We start from the raw sequence: 10,931 nt of genomic DNA, 5'->3' as shown, positions 1-10,931 counted from the left end.
CTTATCAGTCTGTAGGTAATTTTGTCTATTTTAAAGTTAAGCTGTAGTCTTAGTCCTGAGATCAAGAGTCCATGTCAATTTGTCAGGTTTAGTCAGCTCCATTCATCTTCATTTCAATTTTTATCTTATTTATTTATTTATTTATTTTATTTAGTCAGTGTTGTCTCGGTTAAAGATAATCAACATTTTATTCTAGTTTCAGTCACGGATTAAACTATTGATGGATAAAATCTTTTTAGTCTCAGTTTAGATTTAGTCAAGACCAAGTGTGAGCTTTTTGTGTCCAAGATAATGGACTGAAATAGAGTAGTAACATTGATAAGATAATAACTCTCAAGAGAAAGGTTCCTTGTATAGTAGACACCATGCACAGCTTGTTGAACTACATATCACAACATCTTGATTCTTACTGACAAGCATTGGAATTGGAAAATAGTCTTGATGATGTAGTTTATGAACTAGCACACTAAAGTTAGTTTTCTAGTCACAAGACTTATCTAACATAGACATCTGATCCTTCCTGGTTTGTCTCTAGTTCACAGGCAGTTTGCTCCCTGCTCCACGTATCACAATGCCTCATCGCAACTGTTCACTTGAGATCAATAACAACTCTGGCTGCTACACTCTTTCCAACCCAAGGTAATGTATGGCTAGAATATACTGTACACAGTGTAAAGAAATGTGCTACAAAGTTCTACATCACCAGAGAAGTGTCTCAGTGTAAAACTTATCAACACGCCTGCGGGATGTATGATTTCCTGAAGTCAAACACTCATTAATAGTGTTGGAAAATGAGCTAAGGATATTTATTTTAGTTTTACTTTCCAGACTTTCCAGTATTATCACGTTTATTGACAACATCAATGTTTAATTAGTGTACTCTCTAGCACCATGTAGTGGACACAGAAAGTGATATTGACCTCCTCCGTGCAACATTCAATAAGAGTCCAGGCCTGAAGATATTTACATATACACAATAAAACCCTTGGACTGTGACGCAACCCAACATGAACAAAAATGTGAGGGCCTGATCATCTCTGTTTATTATTATTTCCTGAAACCACTGAATTTTTGAACACCTTGGGATTCTAAAAACTCACAAAAACTGGCAAACAGATCAGAACTGGCATGCATCAGAAGTGTAACTTGATATCTGATATGATCTTGGACTTGGGTATGGCAAAATTACTTGAGGGCACTAGACATTGTCAAACTCAAAGTCCCCAACTTTGAAATTTGGTTGGCAGATGTACCATCTCCACACTGGAGTCATACTCTAAGTCCAACAGGAAGTAAGCCATTTTTAATTTACTTAATTAAAGTACAAAACCTGTCAGTGGCTTCACATTGTGAAAAATGACTAACTCCTCCTTGAGATTTAACCCAAGTGACTTCAAATTTGGTAGGTGACATCTTAAGACCTTTGAGATGCTACATTGCAAAGCTTTCTAGTTTTAATGGAACGTCCTCAGCATGGCATGCCGTTCAATTTCGCCTAAAACATATTTGGGGCATTAAACAGGAAGTGGTTGCCACCTGGCTTAACATTGTACAATCTGCCCCAAATGTCTCATGCTTGATAAGAGTCCAGACCTGAACACATCTACATGTCAATATGTGGTCATGCTCCTCCAAATTCTGCAAGTTCAGGCAGCTTGAGCAGTTAAGTATTTGGACCATGTAGCTCATGAAATATTGTTCATGTCACTGCCAGAGTAAATAGGCTTCCCCTGCTATTTCCATTTGTTACATTTAATTTACATTTTTGTATTTTTTGCTGCTAGCAGAGTCTGCCTTCCCTCTTCAGGCAGTATTGTCTATTCTTTGCGAGTTAGCTGACTGAACTGAGGTGTTGTTATGCAACTGAGCCAACAGACTTTTGTTTTGACTCCTTGTTGATGTTCAGCTACTTGTAAGAAGACTCAAAAAATACATTTTCCAAATCATAGGTTTTGTGTAAGTCGTCTGATGGTTGTGTGTGTTTTCAGGGTATTTACTGAGAGCGGCTGCTGTGAGGTCCCTCTGCCGCCCATGGTGGGTCCATACTCCAACGCCACTGCATTGTTTAACAAGACCAGTGGCGCTGCGACCGGCTCGGTTGGCGTCTTCACCTACGACCTGTTCAACCCTGACATGAACGACTACAGCCATGTCATGGCCGTCATGTTCTCTGTGCCCTATGACCGAAACCTCTACTCCAACTGGTTCGCTGTGGGGATCTTTGATAGAGGCAACGACTGTGACTACAATCTTTATGATATTATGTATAATGGAAGTGAAAATAATTTTGTACGAGCCAAGGCTGATGGCTCCTGCATTTCTTATCAGGGCGATTATGTTATTGTCAGTGCGTCCATGTCAGACTCAGGAGAAGCTGTGCTGAGGGTGGACATCAGTGATGCTGGCATGTACTGAGTCTTGTTATGTAAGCCACATGAAATGATCATAATAATTTTAATACAATGTTTAAATATGTGTGAAGCTCAGCTGACAAATCTGGTCACTTAATGTTATTTGCACATTAATCAATACATAGAAAAAACTAAATATGAGTGAAAAGATTCTAGGCTAAATATTGAATCGAGGCTATTTTAATTGATGCCTAATTACAAATAAATAAATAAAAAGACTGTTGATCAAATCATGTCCTTTTGTATTTGTTTATGTATACATACAATAAAAATGCAGCACATTTAATTTGGCTTATTAATATGCTTAAATTAAACTGATTCCATCTCCAGTGTGTTCTCTCTGCTGCATCAATCTAGTTGATAATTACTGTATGTATTATTAGAATATATGTGTTCTGTTATCTCTGTAGTAGCTACACAAAGTATTTTGACAACTTCACATTTTTAACCCTTCCTCAGAACTATAGAACAGTGCCTCATTTCCCAAAAGCATCTTATGGCTATGGTCATCATAAAATCCATCCCAATCCTGACAACTGCTTCTGCTGTTTAAGATATGTTTCCCATGGTAACTGAAGACGCTCTTAGAAATGCTTGTAGATGAATGATTAACTCTGACCAAAAAGTGACTTCAACAGCTGATTTGCGAGTATGTTTCATCATTCATCTCTTCTAACTGAAATGTCATTTCTCCAGTGGTATATTTTCAGGTTCCATATCTTATCTTTTCTTTCCATATATGGTATGTATGTATGTTGTTTCTCACAGTTACAAACATCAAGTCTAATACAAACTATGACAGGATGAAGCATATTCATGAAAGTTATAGGAACAACAATTGCTTCATTGTAGTGTGATACAATCTCTCTACAGATAAATCAATTAAAGCTGACCCTCTTTAAACCCAATGCCATGAATTATAAAGACTGCAGCCTATTTTGATAGGCCATGTTTATTTGCGGGGCTGATGTTGTACAGGCATAGGCAAAAACATAGCCTGGTCTGTTTTAAATATGCTTTGCTTGTTTATTTATTGAATATATTATCTCTCATTTGTAAATGTATTCATTAGTTCATGTAGATTTTAGAATATAAAATAAAGATATTTGATCAAATATTAAAAAATATGAATTTCAAATAATTAAAAACAGAAATGTATGTATTCAGTAACATGTTAAATATTAAAACATTAGGAAAAAAACTAGGGCTGTCAAACGATTAATTTTTTTAATCGTGATTAATCGCATTTTGATTTGCATGTTTAAAATCCTGTTATTTTACATTTCAAGGCAGTTTTAAGCCCATAATGTAAAGCATTTCTTACCAGAGTGTCTTAACTGGGAATCAATCACGGCTCTGCTGCTACTCCCACACTCCAAAATGGTCCTTTGGTGGAGCTGAGGCTCGCTTGGCTGCAGTGAGTGTTTAGCGTGGAGGTGCTAACTCAAACTCGGCGTACTCCGGCGGTAGTTAAACTCTGTTTGACACAGGTTGCATTTTACCGCCTGGAAGTTTTTTAAAGTTAAACAAGCCGTTCAAAAGTCCAGTAGCTCTCTTTCTTTCCATCACTGCGGTAGGTTTACTGCAGGAGGCCACTTCAAAGCATAGCGCTACAGCTAGAGGAGCCATCTACGGGTGAGTAGAAGGGACAAAAAGGCTTGCAAAATTAAAATGCGATTTAAAAAAATTAACGCATTATGGATTGCATTAATCCAATTGCGATTAACGCCTTAACGCTGACAGCCCTAAAAAAAACTGACGCATTTTTTCTCAGTAACTGGAACAGATTACACTTACATTTATTTCTTAATTTAATTCAATAATGCTGTTACATGGAACTAGTTACTCCCCAACACTGTTTATATAGTAAGAAGGTTTATACAGTCAGTGTGTGTTTTGGTGAATGGACTCTAGAGGGCAGCAGAGTATTTACACAGGTTACCATCAATATGAGGTAGTGAATGAGTGATGCGGTAAGAGGGTTTTCTGTTTTTGTCTCTCTGTCTTTTCATGGCGTATTTTCTCCAAATCACAGAAAATGTTGTTAAACTAAATCATCTTAAAATAAATGAGATAATATATATATATTTTTTTTTTTCTTAAAACAGCTTGTTATTTTGGGGATGTTATGAATCTATATTTTTTAATTCATTCCTCACACTGTTCATCTACAACATACTAACAAACAACAGCATCATCAGCCTACACCCAACCACAACTTATACTACAGAGTGAAAAGCACACAACCATGTAGGTGACTCTGAGATAATAACTACATATTCAGTCTCACAGAGCTTGTGTGGATCTGCATGAAAGAATGGAGGCAATTATCGAATCCTTTAGAGGAGTTTCAGTTTCAATGCTGTGATCACAATAGTATGTCTAATAATATAACAATTCATACTGAATCTACATTCAGTTCAGTACATTCATTGCAGTTTTCATCATTAAAGCCACAAAGTGTACAATTAGGAAATGTGTAACTTTGCAGCCCCCTAGTGTTAGTATCAACTACATATATAGAAGTCCAATGATGGAAAGTAAAATGCTGGGATCAGTATGTTTCTTAACCACAAGGCTGCCAGGATGCCTGTATGTATAATAAACATCTAAATCCACAAGAGCAGCTCATGATCATTTGTCTTAATGTAACATAACTGCTCGCTGTACATACTAGAAGTTTTAGTTTCACTCTTCGTGATGTACATATATTCATTGTAAAAAGTCTCAAATATAAAAGGTATTCTTTATACCACTGTCTACATAAAAGAAGGGTTGTTAAGACTCACCAAAGACCAGAGCCAGACCATGAGATGTTCCCACAGCTATCACACCAGACACTGTCTGAACATACACAATATCAGTAAGCATCAAAGAAAAGCAAAACACACAGAAAATAAGATTAAGCCACAGATTAAAATTGTAAAATAAGTTTAATTTATAAGATAAGATATTCCTTTATTAGTCCCATGATGGGAACATTTTCATTACAACAGCAGCAAAGTGATTAGTAAAATAGAAGAGCATCAACAAAAAGAATGGAGAAAAAAACAATGAGTACAAAAGCAATTTTTTAAAAAATAGTGTAAATACTGTGTGTGCTTAGATGTGTACAACATGCTATAAACAGATTTGTAATATTGTAAACTACTTCCTGTGAAGCCAATTTGTGAAGCCAATTTAGATAAATTCTGAAATTGTCCTAATGTATTATGAGGATGTATAAAGCAGCCAGTCATCAATAGTCATGAAAAGAGTCATAGAATATGTTCACAGGTTGTGCTTTAAAGCAATATCATGTCTGTTCAGATGGATTCATAGTTAAATAAACTAATACTCACTATAGCAGTTGGTAGTCCAGCATCCACTTTGTCCTGAGGAAAAGATACACGTGTTTAAAATAAATACATATACAGTAGTGCTAAAATAAAGATCTTTGCAACAACAAATCATCTAAATAAAACTTGTTTTATCCAAACACAGAATTACTAACTGATGACCGTCTTTCCCAATAAATACACAATCCTGATTGACTCACTGTTTGGTCAAGCGACACAGTTTAGAAACTCAAGCCCACTGAAGTTAGCATTTGTGTGTGTGTGTGTGTGTGTGTGTGTGTGTGTGTGTGTGTGTGTGTGTGTGTGTGTGTGTGTGTGTGTGTGTGTGTCTTACAGCAGCAGAGACGATCTGTGCAGAGATGCCCTTCAGCAGTCTGTGTCGAAGAACAGATCCATGAACTGTCGCATTCAGATCCACTGTCCTCTTCTTCCTTCACACGTGTATACACACACACACACACACACACACACACACACACACACAGGTCTTTGAGCCTCAGAGGGCCCACCAGTTTTTTGCTCATTTATGGGCACACACACGACAAAAGTAAATACATTTAATGCAGTGCATTGTTCAAATCAATGGTCAGAGATACACATTTCAACCTGAATCAAAGGTGAAAATCACTCAAATAAAGACCGTGATTCAGCACATTGATCACCTAAAAATGATTGATTTGATCAATGTGCTGAATTAAATGTTTGTACTTTTGTAATTTTCACCTTTGATTAAGGATTAAATGCATATCTTTGACCACCTTAAAATAATATAGTTGATTTAATCAGGGATACACATTTCTGCTCAACACAATAATAATGTCTGTTTAACGATACATTCACCTTGTTCAAATTGATGATCATTTACATCATTGCCTGGACTCTTGCTTTCCAAAAGTATATCATATTACTGCCACTATTTCATGGTCAGTGAATTAATGTTACTGCCCTTCCTCACATTCTGTTTTGTTGGGTTACCCTGTGAACACAGCACACCAGGGAGTCCTTGCACTCCTGATGTCCTGCCCTGCACAAATAGTGAAATCCTAATTTTAATAGGCTTCAAATAAAAGCCTGCATTGATACAATCAGTTTGGTTCAATTGTAGAGAGGTGATAAAGTGGCACAAAGGTCCGGGAACAGGGGACATCACAGAAAGAGGACATTTCCTATTTTATTACCTTGTACATGCAAAGAAAAGAATTTGTGTGTGTGTGTGTGTGTGTGTGTGTGTGTGTGTGTGTGTGTGTGTGTGTGTGTGTGTGAGAGAGAGTGTGAGAGTGTGTGTGTGAGTACAGTATGTGTGAGTATGAGTGAGTGTGTGTGTGTGTGTGTGTGTGTGTGTGTGTTCATACCTTTTGAGGTGTGCTGGGTCTCCACTGTCAGAGCTGGCAAGAGAGGAAGTATCACAGGAGTGAGCGTCAATATTGTCAGTGTTCAGCATACAGGTATCCTCCAATACGAAGCGCTCATCCTCATCCTCCAGCTGCAGACACAAAGGACAACAAAACAAACACACCTCAGGTAAAGAAGGGGTTCACATGTAATTAAAAAAAATACTAAAATGTTTAATATTTGAATGTGAAGGCAAACACTGCTGTTCAAAGAAATGGCAGCTGTGGATAAAAGTGGTCATTTTAGAAAGTACTTCAACACAAGCTTTGATACAGAGTGAATGAATGAGGAAATGAAACCGTGTGTCTGGCTGTTAGAGGGAGGAGACCGAGAGGAAAACCTGCAGACACAAACCATAGTAACCCTAACCCTAACCCTGTGAACCCAACATTTGCATTGAGTTTAAATTGCCTCTATCGCAGGAACTGAAAGCCCAGGGTTTCCCTCAGCTTACAATTTATCAAAAGCTGAAGAGAAAGCATCTGAGTATTATTGTCAATGTTTGCTAATTGGCATACTTTCATCAAACTGACCCATCATCATTTCTATCAGCTGCAGCTGTGTTCATTCTAGTTGTGTCTCTGTTGCACCACAGTATTTACTATCAGTGTTTTCAGTATGAAGCATGTCCATAATGGGAAAATGACAAGATGAGGGTTTTTACTTGAAGCTACACTAATCAATATGTTTATGTAATGACGTGACACTACTCTTTTTGTTTCCATGTGGTTAAGTCAAATTCTTCTATGTTTTCTTAACAAATTTTACATAATTTGTCACATCATTATTTAGAAGAATTGTTTATTTTAAGGATATGTCCTGCTCAACATTGACAAAATGCGAATCTTAATGAAAAAAAGGTTTCTTTTTATTTGAGGTTTTAAAATAAAGTAATTATTAGTATAAGTCCGCTTAAATACACTGTAGGTGATAAAATATTTAATATTTATCATTCTTTTGTGGTTACACCATTTGACATTTTCAGGAGCACTCAGTCTTACTTTTGGTAAAAAAATGGTGCAAATGTCATTTCAAATTATATAAAACCAACAAAAATACTAAATGTACATTTGAACAAACCTGATGCTGCTTTTATAACTAGTTTAACTGATTTTTAAATTGCTCATCTTGCCAATCCTTATTTGTCACTGAGCCATATATGAACAATAGAACAACTGTTAAAGGATCAGCTCATAGCAATGAACACACAGAGTGATCATCAACTATACTACAGAGTTCTCCTCAGCTCTGCACAGCTTTTTACACTCATTCCACAAAGCAGCTGTTATTTGTACACTACCTGCCCAGCACCAATCAGAGGATAGACACAGAAGAATAAATATGTGTTCTGAGTTTGACATACCACAGAAAAGTGTGTTGTTAACCACCCTGCCAAATTTGAATGATTAAAAAAATCGCCAAATATATGAAATTAGGCTTCAAAGTTGTGTAAAAATCTGCCTCTTTCTCTGCTACCAAACGCTGTGGGAGTGCCCGCCGAGTTCGTTGAAACCCCGCCCCCTACCAAGTGTCACCTGTCAATCAAAGTCACCACCTCTACCAGAAACATAGACGCTACGTCTGAGAGATTTCTGCTGCTAACTCAGCGGCTAACTCGGCGACTAACTCAGCTAACTGTAGACTGTTGTAGTAGTAGTGTGCGCTGAATGTATTTATACCTCTACAGCAGCAGGGGCGAGTTTATGCTAATGATTTCCAGACCCGCCCACTAAATCCTGAACACAGAAATCTTGAAACACAGTTTGTGAAGCCAAGCTCCACAATTCAAATCTAAATGGTTGAAATGCTTTTTACACCATTTTTAGAAATACATTTATGACCTATTTAATGTGTTTAGAAGAAAATGTCTGAATTCACTTTACACTGTCTTTAAAGTATTCATTGACTGTTGACAGTGAGTGATACCATATAGCAGTCATATGGTAACATGAACTTGACCTCATTGAGGATGCTCTCCAGTGTGGGAGGGGTGTCCACTTGGGGAATGTCAAACTCCTTATCATCGATCTGAGAACAGAAGAGGAAAAACACAGGGTTAGAGAGCTGTAGCTTCAGCATCTATCAAACTCGAAGCCTGTCCTCCAGGTTTCAACCCTAAACACCAGTAACTCATCAGCACTATGTGCAACAAAATGTATAAAATGACATCAGTACACTGAAACAGTAAATTTCACTGTGAATTTAATAAATATAAATAACCATTAATAAAACAAAACAACATACAACAAAAAATGTATGTAGAAATTAAACTTCAATATATAATAGAATTCAATAGAATAATATCAGTGGACCTGTATATCTAATATAGGTATACTAAACCTACTAACAGATCTATGTCCAAGCACAGAGCCTCAGCACACAACTCATTTTCATTTTCAGACATATTTCCATAATACACTTACACTCACTAGCTTCTTCATAAGGTACACCTGTGCAATCTAATGCAATCCAATACAACAGCTATGTTATGAATTCTACATTTATGAAGTACATTTTCAGTTTCTGTTAACATTGTCAGGAAGGTGATCATTCTACTTATATTTATTATTGAGGTAATATTGGGTGATGATGGTGTACTAGGGTGCATTATATTGAAGGATGCTCCTAATATTTTGTCCACTCCATTAACATACATAAGGAGGGGGAGGGGGCAAAATATTAGAAACTATATTCAATGTAATTTACCATCACCACCACTTAGTACCACCTCGGTAATAAACATTAAGTTACATTATCACTTTTTTGACAATGTTAACAAAAACTGAAAACACATCAACTTGAGTTTCTAGCAGAGCTGTTGTATTGGATACAGGTGTATTAATGAAGTGGCCAGTGAGTGCATGTGAGTGTATATGCATTGTACTGGTTCCTGATCACTGTCAGTAGTATTTAAGTTACTCATGATTAAAGTTAGCCAACATTTCCTGCCTTCATATTCAGAGAACACCAGCACTGCTTCATCACGTGATAATCAGCAGCAGCGTCACACACTGCTCTGTTTATGACACAATAGCTAGGTTAATGCTATAATGAAGTCTGTGTTCAAGCTTCTCAGTTGTTACATAGATAGATAGATAGATAGATAGATAGATAGATAGATAGATAGATAGATAGATAGATAGATAGATAGATAGTGACGTTACAGAAATATCCAGATATAATTCCATGCAGTGTTACTATGTTTCCTTCATGGCTCTCGTTTAAACCGTCATTAGCTAGAGTTGGATTCGTGTTAACAGATGTTGACAGAGTAAAGAATCACAACACGAAGGAAGAATTAGTAGCAGTAACTGTACTGCATCACATCAGCTGACAGCAGTCAGCTGAGGTAAGATAATAAACAGTCTCACCGCGTCCACCTCCATCAGGTTGAGCTGTGAGGAAGCAGACATCAAGCTGCGAGCGTCCGGAGACTCCGACATGTCTGTGTTTACATGAGCAGGAGAAGAGAGAGAATATCATGTACGCCTCTGTGCGGATTCTAGCTTTCTTCTTCACCCCACAGTCTCACTTCTTCTTCATCTGTGAGTATTAAGACGGTTGGCATTCACGATGTTACAATACTGCCCCCTACAGGTCTTATCATTCTCCCTCAGGCTGCGTTCATCCAGTCCAGTCATCGTCAAAACATGAATTTATAAGAATCACCTCCATAAAACGCACTCAGCATACATGTGAGCGACATGTCGTTCTTCACAGATCGGGATGTACACATTTATAAACAGGCTAAACAAAATTTAGTTTGCACAAGTTCAAATTTTACACAAAA

At 37.1% G+C, this 10,931-nt stretch overlaps 2 protein-coding genes across 2 annotated transcripts in view; one reads left to right on the top strand and one right to left on the bottom strand.

Annotated features, from left to right (window-relative positions):
* vps8 (VPS8 subunit of CORVET complex) overlaps positions 1-10,652 on the bottom strand; it is a 63,210-nt gene extending 52,558 nt beyond the window's left edge. The window contains exons 1-6 of the mRNA XM_053332946.1: positions 10,513-10,652; positions 9,101-9,169; positions 7,102-7,232; positions 6,084-6,180; positions 5,753-5,785; positions 5,201-5,255 (exon numbers count right to left, since the gene is read on the bottom strand). Of these exons, the coding sequence (XP_053188921.1) occupies positions 5,201-5,255; positions 5,753-5,785; positions 6,084-6,180; positions 7,102-7,232; positions 9,101-9,169; positions 10,513-10,584 (457 nt within the window). The 5' untranslated portion in view covers positions 10,585-10,652. The remainder of the gene's footprint in view (positions 1-5,200; positions 5,256-5,752; positions 5,786-6,083; positions 6,181-7,101; positions 7,233-9,100; positions 9,170-10,512) is intronic.
* Positions 572-2,415, top strand: LOC128372784 (uncharacterized). The gene is made up of 2 exons (XM_053332947.1): positions 572-639; positions 1,989-2,415. The coding sequence occupies exons 1-2, from the start codon at positions 572-574 to the stop codon at positions 2,413-2,415; spliced, it is 495 nt and encodes a 164-aa protein (XP_053188922.1).
* Positions 10,653-10,931: the final 279 nt, after the last annotated feature.

This window comes from Scomber japonicus, chromosome 14 (genome assembly GCF_027409825.1).
Source record: "Scomber japonicus isolate fScoJap1 chromosome 14, fScoJap1.pri, whole genome shotgun sequence".
Taxonomy (NCBI): Eukaryota; Metazoa; Chordata; class Actinopteri; order Scombriformes; family Scombridae; genus Scomber; species Scomber japonicus.
Note: the sequence above shows the minus strand (reverse complement) of the source record. Positions and strands in the feature narration are given on the sequence as shown.

What these genes read in the sequence shown, in the direction of transcription:
- LOC128372784 (XM_053332947.1), top strand. Translation starts at nt 572, where the DNA reads ATGCCTCATCGCAACTGTTCACTTGAGATCAATAACAACTCTGGCTGC. An exon ending in TACACTCTTTCCAACCCAAG is followed by an intron (nt 640 to 1,988) that starts GTAATGTATGGC and finishes GTGTGTTTTCAG; the next exon opens with GGTATTTACTGAGAGCGGCT.